Source organism: Salmo trutta, chromosome 37 (assembly GCF_901001165.1).
Source record: "Salmo trutta chromosome 37, fSalTru1.1, whole genome shotgun sequence".
NCBI lineage: Eukaryota > Metazoa > Chordata > Actinopteri > Salmoniformes > Salmonidae > Salmo > Salmo trutta.
Genome location: NC_042993.1, coordinates 8,872,585 through 8,890,229, shown reverse-complemented (window position 1 = coordinate 8,890,229; position 17,645 = coordinate 8,872,585). Strand labels below are relative to the sequence as shown.

At 43.0% G+C, this 17,645-nt stretch overlaps 1 protein-coding gene across 3 annotated transcripts in view; it reads right to left on the bottom strand.

Annotated features, from left to right (window-relative positions):
- LOC115176691 (solute carrier family 2, facilitated glucose transporter member 1) overlaps positions 1–17,645 on the bottom strand; it is a 34,034-nt gene that overhangs the window by 13,179 nt on the left and 3,210 nt on the right. For 2 of the 3 annotated variants that reach the window (XM_029736889.1, XM_029736888.1), the window contains exon 3: positions 215–319. In XM_029736889.1, coding sequence (XP_029592749.1) covers positions 215–319 — 105 coding nt within the window. The remainder of the gene's footprint in view (positions 1–214; positions 320–17,645) is intronic. The other variant, XM_029736890.1, reaches the window with a different exon arrangement.

Here is a 17,645-nt window from a genome sequence, read left to right as displayed (position 1 = left end):
GTGTGTGTGTGTGTGTGTGTGTGTGTGTGTGTGCGTGTGTGTGTGTGTGACACAGCACTAAGTTGATTATAAAAGGAGGTATCAATCCTTTTTGAATAAATAATACATTAATAATGATGACCATTATGACCACTCCCGTATTGCACGCACGCACACACACACACACACACACACACACACACACACACACACACACACACACACACACACACACCTGCTCAGGGGCATTGATGACTCCAGTGTTGTATCCGAACTGCAGGGAGCCGATGACGGCTGTAGTGATGCAGTAGAGGAGGTAACAGGTCACTCCCTTCTTCTTCTGGTGATGGAGGAGATAGAGGGAGGAAGAGAGAGAGGGAGAGGGAAAACAGGGAGAGAAAAGCGGGTGATGGAGGGAGAGGGGTGTAAAAATAATAGAAAGAGAGAGAGAAACAGATAAGAACAAGAAAGTGACAGAGAAAAGGATAGCGCACGCGCGAGAGCGAGCGAGAGAGAGAGAGAGAGAGAGAGAGAGAGAGAGAGAAACAGGAAATTAGATATCCACTGGTCTAATGCATATGGATGGAGATGTAGTGTACAATAATTCTGTCATTGTCATCATAGCCAGTGTCTTGGCCTACAAAGCTCTTGTTGTTCCCAGTGACAGTAGAAAATACACAATGAACCATTCTGTTTGAGATTGTTCTCCCTCTCTTCTGCTTTCTCTCTGAGCATTCACAAGCTGTCACTGTCTACACTGCCACGCTAGCCTAGGTGTTACAAAACAGTGGAAATTGAAGCATCTTTCGCAATCCTGATCGACCCAGAGTCTTGAGGATGAACTGTGAGAAGAATAGAGACTCTATGCTACTATGGATTTATGCTACTTAATTCTACTGTTGAGGCCTATTGTATTGGGTTCGGCTGTTATACCAGTCCAATATGCGTTAATATGCTAATACTAACTACTACTTAAATAAATACCAAGTGAATACATCTGGGATGAAGATTTATTTCTTTTTAGCTGTGGCTTTTTGGTGAATGATAATCAGTTGTCCTTCCAGACATTAAGCATCTCCAATCCAAAATGACATCTAGAATCGGCTTCCTATTTCGCAACAAAGCCTCCTTCACTCATGCTGCCAAACATACCCTTGTAAAACTGACTATCCTACCGATCCTTGACTTCTGCGATGTCATTTATAAAATAGCCTCCAACACTCTACTCAGCAAACTGGATGTAGTCTATCACAGTGCCATCTATTTTGTCACCAAAGCCCCATATACTACCCACCACTGCGACCTGTATGCTCTCATTGGCTGGCCCTCACTACATAATCGTCGCCAAACCCACTGGCTCCAGGTCATCTATACGTTTTTGCTAGGTAAAGCCCTGCCTTATCTCAGCTCACTGGTCACCATAGCAACACCCACCCATAGCACACGCTCCAGCAGGTATATTTCACTGGTCATCCCCAAAGCCAATACTTCCTTTGGCTGCCTTTCCTTCCAGTTCTCTGCTCCCAATGACTGGAACGAATTGCAAAAATCACTTATATCTCCCTCTCTAACTTTAAGCATCAGCTGTCAGAGCAGCTTACCAATCACTGTACCTGTACACAGCCAATCTGTAAATAGCACACCCAACTACCTCATCCCCATATTGTTATTTATCCTCTTGCTCTTTTGCACCCCAGTATCTCTACATGCACATCATCATCTGCACATCTATCACTCCAGTGTTAATGCTAAATTGAAATTATTTCGACTCTATGGCCTATTTATTGCCTTACCTCCCTACTCTTCTACATTTGCACACACTGTACATAGATTTTTCTATTGTGTTATTGACTGTACGTTTGTTTATGTGTAACTCTGTGTTGTTGTTTTTGTCACACTGCTTTGCTTTATCTTGGCCAGGTCGCAGTTGTAAATGAGAACTTGTTCTCAACTGGCCTACCTGGTTAAATAAAGGTGAAATATTATTATTTACTTTTTTAATTTAAAGCTGGGCAACATAGCAGCACCAAGCTGATTGGTTATAATGAACGTCTGCTATGCAGACCAGGGAAAGAAACCCTGTTTGATGTGGTCTCTTTTAAAGGACCAAAACCTACTCATCTGAAATACCACATCTCTTTACAGAGAATGTAGGCTATAGGAAAGTGACATGACAGTATATCAGTTATTATTACACAAAGGTAGGCTACTCTTTATGACACACACTATTACACATTGATGGGCCAAAGACGAGACATTTAAATTTGGTGTCCCAAGGCCATTTATTTAACATAAAAAGATAAAAATGTATAAATATAATATTAAATCACTCAACTCTTACCTTTCTTTTGACCCATAAATATTTGTGCTGAAAACTATTCAATTAAGGGAGTTGTGTCAAAACGTCCTTCAGTGTAACTTTCGGGTTAAAATTCTAATGACAATAGTGTTTTTAAAATTTAGAAATTCATCCTAAAAATATAAATGAACACCCATGGCATAATTGTGTTAGTGTTGCAACAATATATAGGATAATGGGCAACATACTGTATCTAAAAAATATTTAAAAACTTGAATAACTTTTGTCTGGACTTTTGCGATCATTCAATGTCATTCAGTATCACAAAGGTAAAAAGCCATTTTAAAGCATATCACATGATGGTAATCATGTGACAGTGTGTGACATCACAAAGAAGACCTATTGAAGACCCTCTATCAATGTGATGAGGTGAGTAAATCTCTCTGAAATATTTGATGATTTCACCTTTTCACCCTCTAGTAACCTTTGTACCAAAAACGCATGTCCATCAGTACAACACAGAAAACATACTTTTAATGTTACTATTTTATAAAAAGCTATATTAAATATGAAAAGTAAGGATAATGTCATGTCCTGACCAGTAAAAGGAGTTATTTGTTATTGTAGTTTGGTCAGGACGTGGCAGGGGGTCTTTGTTTTATGTGTTTCGGGGTTTGTGGTTAATGTTCTATGTTAGTATATTTCTATGTTTGTTCTAGTTTTTCTATTTCTATGTTTAGTTTATTAGGTTGACCTTCAATTGGAGGCAGCTGCTCCTCGTTGCCTCTAATTGAAGGTCCTATTTAGTAGGGGTGTTTTTTATAGGTTTTTGTGGGTAGTTGTTCCTTGTTGAGTGTTTGTGCACCTGACAGGACTGTTTCGTTTTGTTCTTTTTTTGTATACGTATTTATTTGTTTCTCCTTCTTCAAAATAAAAAGAAGATGAGTATACATATTCCCGCTGCATTTTGGTCAAATCCTTACGACAATCCTGACAGAACTACCCACCAACAAAGGACCAAGCAGCGGGGCAAATCTCTAACAATACGTTCAAAATATTTACTTACCTTTGCTGATCTTCGGCGGAATGCATTCGGATGGGCACCCACTTCCACAAGAAATGTTCATTTGTTCTGCAAAGTCCATCATTTATGTCCAAATACGTCCGTTTTGTTGACCCATCCAGAACACTTTACAATGCCATGTGGCGTGGACGCAAATCCATAGACGAAATGTTCAAAGTTCCATTACCGTTTGTAGAAACACGTCAAACGATGTTTACAATCAATCCTTTAGGGTATTTTTTACGTAAAATTGCGATAATTTTACAACCGGGCAATAGCTATTCATCCCAGAAGAAAAATATAAAAACGATGACGTCACGTGTACGCGCATCATAAGACACCTCTCCTCAGACTGGCCAATGATTGACTGAGCCAAAATGATCTGCCGGGTAACAGATGACGGTGGAAACCTGTTCATAAAGATTGTTGACAGCCAATGGAAGAGTTAGGAGGTGTAACGTAAATCCTATGTCACTGTAGTTTTCCAAGAGATTCTAAACAAAAACTACATTTCTAAATTCTCCCACTTCCTGATTCAATTTTTCTCAGGTTTTTTGCCTGCCATATGAGTTCTGTTATACTCACAGACACCATTCAAACAGTTTTAGAAACTTCAGAGTGATTTCTATTCAAATCTACTAATAATATGCATATTCCATTTTCTGGGCCAGAGTAGTAACCTGTTTAAATTGGGTACGTTTTTCATCCGGCCGTGAAAATACTGCCCCCTAGCCCCTAGAGGTTAAGGGAGCCTGTTTTGGTTTTCTTCGTAAATAAAGAAGATGAGTATTCACATTCCTGCTGTGTTTTGGTCCCATCAGTACGACAAACGTGACAGAACTACCCACCACCAACGGACCAAGCAGCGGAAGAAGGAGCAGCAGAGGGATTTGGAGTCATGGACATGGGAGGAAATTCTGGACGGGGCAGGACCTTGGCACCAGGCTGGGGAGTACCGGCGACCTAAGGAGGAGCTGGAGGCAGCCAAGGCGGAGCGGCATCATTACGAGGCATTATACGCGCAGATTGGCAAGTGTGAGAGGCAGCCCCAATAATTTTTTTTTGGGGGGGGGGCACACGGGAAGAGTGGCTAGGTCAGGTAATAGACCTAAGCCAACTCCCCGTGCTTATTATGGGGAGCAGCGGATCATGAGAGCGCCGGTCTATGCGGAAGTGCGCACGATCTCGCCCATGCGCACGCACAGTCCGGTGCGAGCGATCCCAGCCCCTCGCAAGTGACGTGCTAGAGTGGGCATCCAGCCAGGTAGGAGTATGCCTGCGCAGCACATTTGGCCACCAGTGCGTCTCCTAGGACCAGGCTACCCTGTGCCTGCTCTACGCACGGCAGCCATCAGGCCTCTGCACAGCCCAGTTTGCCCTGTGCCAGCACTCCGCTCGTGCAGGGCTACTGTTACCACCCAGCCAGGACGGGTTGTGCAGGCTGTGCGCTCCAGACCTCCAGTGCTTGTTCATGGCCCGGTGTATTCAGTTCCTGCTGCTCGCACTGGCCTCCAGTGCGTCAGCCCAGTCCAGTACGTCCTGTTCCCGCTCCTCGCACTAGTCTTGGGATGCGTGTCTCCAGTCTGGTACCTCCAGTACCAGCTCCACGCACCAGGCCTCCAGTGCGTCAGCCCAGTCCAGTACGTCCTGCTCCTGCTCCTCGCACTAGCCCTGTGGTGCGTGTAAATAGTCTGGCGCCTCCAAAGCCAGCCCCACGCATCAGGCCTTCAGTGCGCAGTCCCCATCCAGAGCTTCCAACGACAGTACCCCATCTAGAGCTTCCGATGACAGTTCTCTGTCCAGAGCTTCCGACGACAGTTCCCCGTCCAGAGCTTCCGGCGACAGTTCCCCGTCCAGAGCTTCCGGCGATAGTGCCCCGTCTAGAGCTTCCGGCGACAGTTTCCCATCCAGAGCTTCCGGCGACAGTGTCCCGTCTAGAGTTTCCGGAGACAGTTCCCCGTCCAGTGCTTCCGGCGACGTCCTACAGTCCGGAGCCTGCAAAGACGGCCCACAGTCCAGCACCGACAGAGAGGGCCCACAGTCCGGAACCAACAGAGACGGCCCACAGTCCGGAACCTACAGAGACGGCCCACAGTTCGAAACCGGCAGAGACGGCCCACAGTCCGGAACCGGCAGAGACGGCCCACAGTCCGGAGCCTGCAGAGACGGCCCACAGTCCCCACAGTCCGGAGCCTGCAGAGACGGCCCACAGTCCGGAGCCTGCAGAGACGGCCCACAGTCCGGAGCCTGCAGAGACGGCCCACAGTCCGGAGACGGCCCACAATCCGGAGCCTGCAGAGACGGCCCACAGTCCAGAACCGGCGCAGCCAGAGTCGCCCTACAGTCCGGAACCGGCGTAGCCAGAATCGCCCTACAGTCCGGAACCGGCGCAGCCAGAGTCGCCCTCCAGTCCGGAGCTCCCAGAGTCGCCCTCCAGTCCGGAGCTCCCAGAGTCGCCCTCCAGTCCGGAGCTCCCAGAGTCCGGAGCTCCCAGAGTCGCCCTCCAGTCCAAGGTCTCCAGCGACGTGCATCAGCCCGAGGTCTCCAGCGACGCGCCTCAGCCCGAGGTCTCCAGCGACGCGCCTTAGCCCTGAGCTTTCAGCGGGGGTGGACAGGTTAGGGTGGGGACTAAGGCCGGAGCCTGAGCCACCGCCATAGTAGGAGGATTGGGGAGGGGGGGGTGTAGCACAAGAACCGTCGGTGACGGTGGCCACCCTCCCTTCCCTCCCTTTAGTTTGGGATTATTTTTATTTTGTGTTTATTTTGTGTTTTTTGTTTGAGGTGCATCCGGGGTCTGCACCTTTGGGGGGGGGGGGGGGGGGGGGGGGGGGGGTACTGTCACGTCCTGACCAGTAAAAAAGGGTTATTTGTTATTGTAGTTTGGTCAGGACGTGGCAGGGGGTGTTTGTTTTATGTGTTTCAGGGTTTTTTGGTTAATGTTCTATGTTATTATATTTCAATGTTTGTTCTAGTTTTTCTATTTCTATGTTTAGTTTATTGGGTTGACCTTCAATTGGAGACAGCTGTTCCTCGTTGAATCTAATTGAAGGTCCTATTTAGTAGGGGTGTTTTTTCATGGGTTTTTGTGGGTAGTTGTTCCAAGTGTAGCTGTGTGCCTCACAGGACTGTTTTTCGTCGTTGTTTTTGATTAAGTGTTTGTTTTGGTTTTCTTCGTAAATAAAGAAGATGAGCATACACATTCCCGCTGCGCCTTGGTCCCATCATTACGACGAACATGACAGATAATCTTTATAGGTCAAGGTCATTACTTTATATACAGTTGAAGTCGGAAGTTTACATACACCTTAGCCAAATACATTTAAACTCAGTTTTTCACAATTCCTGACATTTAATCCTAGTAAAAATTCCCTGTCTTAGGTCAGTTAGGATCACCACTTTATTTTAAGAATGTGAAATGTCAGAATAATAGTAGAGAGAATGATTTATTTCAGCTCTATTTCTTTCATCACATTCCCAATGGGTCAGAAGTTTACATACACTCAATTAGTATTTCGTAGCATTGCCTTTAAATTGTTTAACTTGGGTCAAAGGTTTTGGGTAGCCTTCCACAAGCTTCCCACAATAAGTTGGTTGAATTTTGGCCCATTCCTCCTGACAGAGCTGGGGTAAATGAGTCAGGTTTGTAGGACTCCTTGCTCACACACGCTTTCTCAGTTCTGCCCACACATTTTCTATAGGATTGAGGTCAGGGCTTTGTGATGGCCACTCCACTACCTTTGTTGTCCTTAAGCCATTTTGCCACAACTTTGGAAGTATGCTTGGGGTCATTGTCCACTTGGAAGACCCATTTGCAACCAAGCTTTAACTTCCTGACTGATGTCTTGAGATGTTGCTTCAATATATTCACATAATTTTCTATCCACATAATTTTCCTACCTCATGATGCCATCTATTTTGTGAAGTGCACCAGCCCCTCCTGCAGCAAAGCACCCCATAACATGATACTGCCACCCCCGTGCTTCACGGTTGGGATGGTGTTCTTTGGCTTGCAAGCCTCCCCCTTTTTCCTCCAAACATAACGATGGTCATTATGGCCAAACAGTTCTATTTTTGTTTCATCAGACCAGAGGACATTTCTCCAAAGTACAATATTTGTCCCCATGTGCAGTTGCAAACTGTAGTCTGGCTTATTTATTGCGGTTTTGGAGCAGTGGCTTCTTCCTTGCTGAGCAACTTTTCAGGTGATGTCGATTTAGGACTCGTTTTACTGTGGATATAGATACTTTTGTACCTGTTTCCTCCACCATCTTTACAAGGTCCTTTGCTGTTGTTCTGGGATTGATTTTTACTTTTCGCACCAAAGTACCTTCATCTCTAGGAGACAGAACGCGTCTCCTTCCTGAGCGGTATGATGACTGCGTGGTCCAATTGTGTTTATACTTCTGTACTATTGTTTGTACAGATGAATGATGTCAATTAGCCTATCAGAAGCTTCTAAAGCCATGACATCATTTTCTGGAATTTTCCAAGCTGTTTAAAGGCACAGTCAACTTAGCGTATGCAAACTTCTGACCCACTGGAATTGTGATACAGTGAATTATAAGTGAAATAATCTGTCTGTCAACAATTGTTGGAAAAATTACTTGTGTCATGCACAAAGTAGATGTCCTAACCGACTTGCCAAAACTATGGTTTGTTAACAAGAAATTTGTGGAGTGGTTGAAAAATGAGTTTTAATGACTCCAACCTAAGTGCATGTAAACTTCTGACTTCAACTGTAGGTGGCCAAGGAACTGCTTGTTAAATATGTTAAAGTATGAAATCCATCCTTCAGTATCACACTTTTGTCCTTCAGCACAACAAAAGTTTCATGTTATACCACAATGTCACCTGTTATTCTGAATGACAGTAGCTTTGTTACCCCATGTTTTCACTAGTTTACAACATTGAATCATTTAATTTAATTCATATATAATTCATATTTACTAGTTGTATTAATACTGAATATTATCATTTTAAACTATTTTACGGCATTTTAAGTTTTTTTCAAGGCACATTATCTTTATACTGTAGATGCCGTTGTCTAATAAGGAGAGGGCTGCACGACACAGACAAAAGATTAACGCAGATCCAGTTGCTAGGGAGAAAAGACTAGCCAGAAGAAAAGCAAGGTATTGTTTTCATGGTTTCATGCTTCTGGCAGCAACAGAATGGGATATGATAGGATATAAAGCTGGGTGGATAACACTTAACATTAAGTTGCACCATTACACTGTAGTTAATGTTTTATTGCACTGCAGTTAAGGGAATACTGATGGATTATATTAGTTAATATAATATTACACACACACACACAATTATGGATTAAGAATGGATTATGAATTTAGTTAATAGCTGCTTCATATTTGGGTCACTTTATGAAAAATGAAGACTGTACAAGTTTGAATTGAAGTAGTTTGATGGGCATTTTATGTTGCTATTTTGTGTAGGCATCTTGAAATTGCATTTGTGTACCTCCATTGAATAGAAATTTACCAGTTACAGTGTAACAATGCATAAATACAACATTAACTATCATGTAATAATCGTGTAATAACGCAACTTAATGCAATGTAAAGCGTTGCCGCGGGCTCAAATTATAGTAAAGTGATTATTATTAACATTAGCAAGGAACTAGTAACAAAACATGTTTGAGAGAGAAAGGGAGAGGGAGTTAATATAACTTTTAAACTTTGATTAAGTGTTATCACTGTATAGCCTACTATTAATAGACTACTAATAACATTTAATGGGTGCGAATCCTATTCTGTTCCAGTGTATTCAGGGTAACAAAATCTTGTCATACCGTATAACACCAGTATTTCATATTAAAATATAATAACTTTGTTTTGTTGACTCAGAGAGACAACAACTAATCTCAAAGGTAAAGATATTTTCATAGATTTTAGAATTTGATTTTAGAATTTGTCCAATGAACATAAAAAAGCCTTTTAGGGAATTTGTAATTGCTGTTTTATTTTTTTGCTACTTTGAAAACATTATACGTCTTTGAACCAGATACTAATATATCAATTTCCAACATAAACACAGCATAAGGCAGTGATGTCAAATATCCAGCGCTTCCACATAACAGACTTTCATTATAACCAATCAATGGGTGTTGTTAAGTCCAGTGATTCTCAACTGGTGGGTCCTGACTGTCACGATTTCGTAAGGATTTGACCAAAATGCAGTGGGAATATGTATACTCATATTCTTTTTATTTTGAAGAAGGAGAAAAATAAATACATATACAAAAAAAGAACAAAACAAAACAGTCCTGTCAGGTGCACAAACACTAAACAAAGAACAACTACCCACAAAAAAAACATAGAAAACACACCCCTCTTAAAAAGGACCTTCAATTAGAAGCAACGAGGAGCAGCTGCTTCCAATTGAAGATCAACCCCATTAACTAAAAATAGAAATAGAAAGACTAGAACGAACATAGAAATATACTAACATAGAACATTAACCACAAACCCCGAAACACATAAAACAAACACCCCTCTTACATAAGAACATAGCCCAACAAACCCCGAAACACTCTAAACAAACACTCCCTGCCACGTCCTGACCAAACTACAATAACAAATAACCCCTTTACTGGTCAGGACGTGACACTGACCCAAATTTGTGTCACGGGAGATTGGGTTGTGGGTGTCTGAGTGGGTTGCGGGTGGTTTTTTTAAATGAAGAAATTCTCCAGTCTGAACTTAAACAACTTAAACCAGATAGAAAGGCTGTAGAAATTATAATGAACTTACATTTGTAAATAATTTAATCTTCTAACCTAACTTTTCTTCAATCACAGTATTATCAATATATAGACTAGCAGCACTATTTTAGTTGATTTTATGGTCTCAAGCCAGTGAGTTTATTAACATTCTTCATCAAGAATTTGTGCAAAATGTAATTAATGACAATGAAAGAGGTGGGAATATTGTTCTCTTGTCATATAATTGCTACATTTACCTTTAATATAGCATAAAAAAAAGTTCTAGATTATATATTGCTGATTCTTTTTCGCGATGCAAATAATGGGTCGCAACTGAGACAACCTGGTTCAATTTGGGTTCCGAGGCAAAATCAGTTGAGAACCCCTGGTTAAGTCTGTATGTCTGCTACAGGAGACACAGTGAGCTTCCTCTCAGGAGAGCAGTATTACATCATATGGTCTCTGTCCACCGCGTCACCAGACTTAATATCTACATATTTCACCAAAATGACACAATAACACGGCATGGCAGTATCAATAACATTATCATACACAGGCTCTGTGAACCTGCACAGGACATTGATAGATTGATATGAGGGAACAGTGAGCATACTGGTAACTGCCAAAATAAAGGAAACACTTGAGTAAATGAGGGTTCTGGGCTGGTGGCTCTGTTTTGCTGTGGTGGTGCATTTTACTGGCATGGTTTAGGTCCACTCAATCCTATAGAGGGCAAGGTAAACACCAATAAATACCCAGCCTTTCTGAGTGATCACCTTCAACCTACGGTGAATCATTTCTATCCTGATGGGAGTGGTCTCTTCCAGGATCACAGTACCCATTTCCATTTGAACACTTACGGGAGGTTCTGGAGAGGTGCCTGAGTTTTTCTCCACCATCAGCAAAACACCAAATTATGGAATTTTTCATGGAAGAATGGTGTCACCTCCAGACACTTGTAGAATCTATGCCAAGGTTCATTGAAACTGTTCTGGCTTGAGGTGACCCAATGCCTTGTTAAGACACTTTATGTTGGTGTTTCCTTTATTTTGGCAGTTCCCTTTATATCACAGTGTGAAAGCAGTGTCACCAAGACAGAGTGCTTTGTGTTGTATTGTCCTGGACTGAACAGTCTGTTCTTGTACTGATATATGTAACTCTGGTTCTTTGACTGGCCAGACTGTTTCTGTCAGGCACTAGAATTGTCATAGTTTAACACAATGGGTACAAATAAAACAATTTGTTTTGAAGATGGAAAACAGTCTTGTTATCAACTCAATTCAAATCAAATTGTATTTGTCACGTGTCGAATACAACCTTACAGTGAAATGCTTACTTACAAGCCCTTAACCAACAATAAAGTGTTAAGAAAGTATTTACTCAAATAAACTGAAGTAAAAAATGTAGAAATAAAACAATAAAAAAATAATAATAATTTAATTAACAAAAAAATAATAATTAAAGAGCAACAATAAAATAACAGTAGAGCGGCTTTATACAGAGGGTACCGGTACAGAGTCAATACGTGAGGGCACAGGTTACTTGAAATAATTGAGGTAGTATGTACATGTAGGTAGAGGTTAATACAAATAGTCCGGATAGCCATTTGATTAGCTGTTCAGCAGTCTTATGGCTTGGGGGTAGAAGCTGTTAAGAAGCCTTTTGGACTTAGACTTGGCGCTCTGGTACCACTTGCCTTGCTGTAGCAGAGAGAACAGTCTATGACTAGGGTGGCTGGAGTCTTAGGCCATTTTTAGGTCCTTCCTCTGATACTGCCTGGCATTGAGGTTCTGGATGGAAGGAAGCTTGGCCCCAGTGATGTACTGGGCCGTACGCACTATCCACTGTAATGCCTTGCGGTCTGAGGCTGAGAAGTTGCCATACCAGGCGGTGATGCAACCAGTCAGAATGCTGTTGATGGTGCAGCTGTAGAACTTCTTGAGGATCTGAGGACCCATGCCAAATCTTTTCAGTCTCCTGAGGGAGAAAAAGCGTTATTGTGCCCTCTTCACGACTGTCTTGGTGTGTTTGGACCATGATAGTTCGTTGGTGATGTGGACACCAAGGAACTTGAAGCTCTCAACATGCTCCACTACAGCCCTGTCGATGAGAATGCTCAGCCCTCCTTTTCCTGTAGTCCACGATCATCTCCTTTGTCTTAATGTTATGAGATATAGGCTATGTGTGTACAGGAATGTAAAATCATAACGGTCCTAATATACAGTACCAGTCAAAAGTTTGGATAAAAGTTTGCATTTTTGCTATTTTCTACATTGTAGAATAATAGTGAATACATCAAAACTATGAAATAACACATATGGAATCAAGTAGTAACCAAAAAAATAAAAAATAATCTATTTTAGATTTTAGATTCTTCAAAATAGCCATCCTTTGCCTTGATGACAGCTTTGCACACTCTTGACATTTTCTCAACCAGCTTCACCTGGAATGCTTTTCCAACAGTCTTAAAGGAGTTTGCCGAGCACGGTCCTACTCATCCCAAACCATCTCAACTGGGTTGAGGTCGGGTGATTGTGGAGGCCAGGTCATCTGATGCAGCACTCCATCACTCTCCTTCTTGGTCAAGTAGCCCTTACACAGCCTGGTGGTGTGTTGGGTCATTGTCCCACTAAGCGCAAACCAGATGCGAATGCGTATCGCTGCAGAAATCTGTGGTAGCCATGCTAGTTAAGTCTGCCTTGAATTCTAAATAAATCACTGACAGTGTCACCTCCATACTTCACGGTTGGAACCACACATGCGGAGATCATTCGTTCACCTACTCTGCGTCTCACAAAGACACAGCGGTTGGAATCAAAAATAAAACATTTGGAGTCATCAGACCCAAGGACAGATTTCCACCGGTCTAATGTCTATTGCTCGTGTTTCTTGGCCCAAGCAAGTCTCTTCTTCTTATTGGTGTCCTTTAGTAGTGGTTTCTTTGCAGCAATTCGACCATGAAGGCCTGATTCACACAGTCTATTTTGAATAGTTGATGTTCAGATGTGTCTGTTACTTGAACTCTGTGAAGCATTTATTTGGGCTGCAATCTGAGGTGCAGTTAACTCTAATGAACTGCAGCAGAGGTAACTCTGGGTCTTCCTTTCCTGTGGCGGTCCTCATGAGAGCCAGTTTCATCATAGCGCTTGATGGTTTTTGTGACTGCACTTGAAGAAACTTTAAAAGTTCTTGAAATTTTTTCCAGATTGACTAACCTTCATATCTTAAAGTAATGATGGACTGTTGTTTCTCTTTGCTTATTTGAGCTGTTCTTACCATAATATGGACTTTTACCAAACAGGGCTATCCTCTGTATACCACCCCTACCTTGTCACAACACAACTGATTGGCTCAAACGCATTAAGAAGGAAAGAAATTCCACAAATTAACTTCGACCAAGGCACAGCTGTTAATTGAAATTCATTCCAGGTGACTGATTATGATTATAGTACAAATAGTACAAATAAAATAGTACAAAATAATACAAATAAATAAAAAAAACTGAATGAGTAGGTGTGTCCAAACTTTTGACTGGTACTGTATGTGTAGGAGGCATAATTAAGAGGCCTAGTTCTGGAACATAATTCAAATCAAAGACCAACTGACACAGAATGACTACATATGGAGGTAACCTGGGCGAACACTAAAAACGCAGATGCCAGTGCCATAAGAATAAAATGCTCTAAGGGTTTCATTACCCAAGTTACACTGATATAAGTGTTATGTTCTGTTCTGTGATAGTACTAATCAGGCATATTGTATTTCTCTAGGAAGGACACTCTGGCCTTGTGACATTACAATACCCAGTCATCTAAAACAATCTGAAAACTGAATGAATAGGCCTACTACAAGTGAAGTAAGATATGTAAAGACGGTAAAACAGGGTCCCCTTCAAAATAATAATCCCCATGAGATTATGTAAATCTTTATAGATTTGTGTAAAACAGATGTTGTGTAAGTCACCAAGTTTAGACTGTCTCCAAAGGTACGGACTGGAGGACAGGCTGGTGAGTGTGTTTGGACTGTCTCCAAAGGTACGGACTGGAGGACAGGCTGGTGAGTGTGTTTGGACTGTCTCCAAAGGTACGGACTGGAGGACAGGCTGGTGAGTGTGTTTGGACTGTCTCCAAAGGTACGGACTGGAGGACAGGCTGGTGAGTGTGTTTGGACTGTCTCCAGAGGTACGGACTGGAGGACAGGCTGGTGAGTGTGTTTGGACTGTCTCCAGAGGTACGGACTGGAGGACAGGCTGGTGAGTGTGTTTGGACTGTCTCCAAAGGTACGGACTGGAGGACAGGCTGGTGAGTGTGTTTGGACTGTCTCCAAAGGTACGGACTGGAGGACAGGCTGGTGAGTGTGTTTGGACTGTCTCCAAAGGTACGGACTGGAGGACAGGCTGGTGAGTGTGTTTGGACTGTCTCCAAAGGTACGGACTGGAGGACAGGCTGGTGAGTGTGTTTGGACTGTCTCCAGAGGTACGGACTGGAGGACAGGCTGGTGAGTGTGTTTGGACTGTCTCGAGAGGTACGGACTGGAGGACAGGCTGGTGAGTGTGTTTGGACTGTCTCCAAAGGTACGGGCTGGAGGACAGGCTGGTGAGTGTGTTTTGACTGTTGCCAGAGGTACAGGTTGGAGGACAGGCTGGTGAGTGTGTTTTGACTGTCTCCTGAGGTACGGACTGGAGGACAGGCTGTTGAGTGTGTTTTGACTGTCTCCAGAGGTACGGACTGGAGGACAGGCTGGTGAGAGTGTTTTGACTATTGATAGAGGTACGGGCTGCAGGACAGGCTGGGGGGTGTTTGACTCTTGTGCTGCTACCATGTTGTGCTGCTGCCATGTTGTGTTGCTACCTTGTGGTTGACATGTTGTGTTTCTACCATGCTGTGTTGTCATGTGTTGCTGCCATGCTGTGTTGTTGTGTTAGGTCTCTCTTTATGTAGTGTTGTGGTGTCTCTCTTGTCGTGATATATGTTTTGTCCTACATTTTTATTTTTAATCCCAGCCCCCGTACCCTGCAGGAGGCCTTATGCCTTTTGGTAGGCCGTCATCATAAATAAGAATTTGTTCTTAACTGACTTTCTAGTTAAATAAAGGTTCAATGAATAAAAATAAATATAAAGGGCCCAACGTGGTAAAAAAATGTAAGTACCTAATCTGCTGTTCTATCGCTGCAATGATGTCTGAGGAAAAAAATACAGTGTTCGTTGTTTCCAGTAACTTCTAAGGTTGTTGTAATAGCCCAAACTGACATGGCAGTTTGACCATTAAGGATTCCAGCTTTAATGTTGAGTGTCACACCCTGATCTGTTTCACCTGTCCTTGTGATTGTCTCCACCCCCTCCAGGTGTCGCTGATTTTCCCCAGTGTATTTATCCCTGTGTTTCCTGTCTCTCGGTGCCAGTTTGTGTTTTATGTTTTTCCAAGTCAACCAGCGGTTTTCCCGTTCTCCTGCTTTTTGCTATTCTCATTTTTCTGGTCCTCCTGGTTTTGACCCTTGCCTGTTTATCGACTTTCTACCTGCCTGCCTGACCATTCTGCCTGCCTTGACCATGAGCCTGTTTGACACTCTGTACCTCCTGGACTCTGATCTGGTTTTGACCTTTTTGCCTGTCCACGACCATTATTTTGCCTACCCCTTTGGATTATTAAACATTGTAAGACTCCAACCATCTGCCTCCTGTGTCTGCATCTGGGTCTCGCCTTGTGTCATGATAGTTGAGTAAGATAGCAAGAAAGAGTGTGTGAGCACATCATTTACTGTACTGAATACCGTCACAGTTCCTAACATGACTAAATAAGGGAGTCGCTGAGTGAGTAAGGAGCACAGTGTGTGACAGTGCAGAATACTACAGTATGTGTGTGTCTAATCAAATGCATTTGTCACATGCGCTGAATACAACAGGAGTAGACCTTATTATGAAATGCTTACTTACAAGCCCTTAACCAACAATGTAGTTTTAAGAAGAAAAAAAAGAGTTAAGAAAATATTTACTAAATAAACTAAATAAAATAAAAGAGCAACAATAAAATAACAATAACAAGGCTATATACAGGGGGTACCGGTACCGAGTCAATGTGGAGGCTATATACAGGGGGTACCGGTACCGAGTCAATGTGGAGGCTATATACAGGGGGTACCGGTACCGAGTCAATGTGGAGGCTATATACAGGGGGTACCGGTACAGAGTCAATGTGGAGGCTATATACAGGGGGTACCGGTACCGAGTCAATGTGGAGGCTATATACAGGGGGTACCGGTACAGAGTCAATGTGGAGGCTATATACAGGGGGTACCGGTACCGAGTCAATGTGGAGGCTATATACAGGGGGTACCGGTACCGAGTCAATGTGGAGGCTATATACAGGGGGTACCGGTACAGAGTCAATGTGGAGGCTATATACAGGGGGTACCGGTACCGAGTCAATGTGGAGGCTATATACAGGGAGTACCGGTACAGAGTCAATGTGGAGGCTATATACAGGGGGTACCGGTACCGAGTCAATGTGGAGGCTATATACAGGGGGTACCGGTACCGAGTCAATGTGGAGGCTATATACAGGGGGTACCGGTACCGAGTCAATGTGGAGGCTATATACAGGGGGTACCGGTACCGAGTCAATGTGGAGGCTATATACAGGGGGTACCGGTACCGAGTCAATGTGGAGGCTATATACAGGGGGTACCGGTACCGAGTCAATGTGGAGGCTATATACAGGGGTACCGGTACCAAGTCAATGTGGAGGCTATATACAGGGGGTACCGGTACCGAGTCAATGTGGAGGCTATATACAGGGGGTACCGGTACCGAGTCAATGTGGAGGCTATATACAGGGGGTACCGGTACCGAGTAAATGTGCGGGGGTATAGGTTAGTCGAGGTAATTTGTACATGTAGGTTGGGGTAAAGTGACTCATCGATAATAAACAGTGAGTAGCATGGTTGAGTGTGTGTATACCATAGATACTGTACTATACTAAAAAGCCTGTAAAGCTTGTTGACAAGCACATGTCTTACACAAACCATATATCAACATGTGCATTTATGTCAATGTGTGCCTGCCTGCTGTGTGTGTGTGCGTGTGTGTTTGTCACATGACCGGAAAAATGATTTCTGATGTATAATGGAGTCCTTCTGTTTCTCATCCTATTATCTGTCCATCTGATTTTCTGTCTCTCTATTCCTCATTTCATCTTTCTGCAAGTGCTGGATTTTCACCCACAGTGGCCAATCCACCATTCATTCTGATCTTAACTCCAACCCTCCAATGTCCACAGACTAACACTTCTTTCCCAGTATAATACCGTTTCGCTATTTCCTTTTGCAATACATCCCTCCATTTTACTGTGATGCCTTACGAGGGTCTTGAACCTCCCTATTTGTTACATTTCTCATTTCCCATCAGTGCTGTTAGTCAATATACACTACATATACAAAGTATGTGGACACCCCTTCAAATTAGTATATTTGGCTATTTTAGCCACACTCGTTGCTGACAGATGTATAAAATCGAGCACACCGCCATGAAATCTCCATAGACAAACATTGGCAGTAGAATGACCTTACTGAAGAGCTCAGTGACATTCAA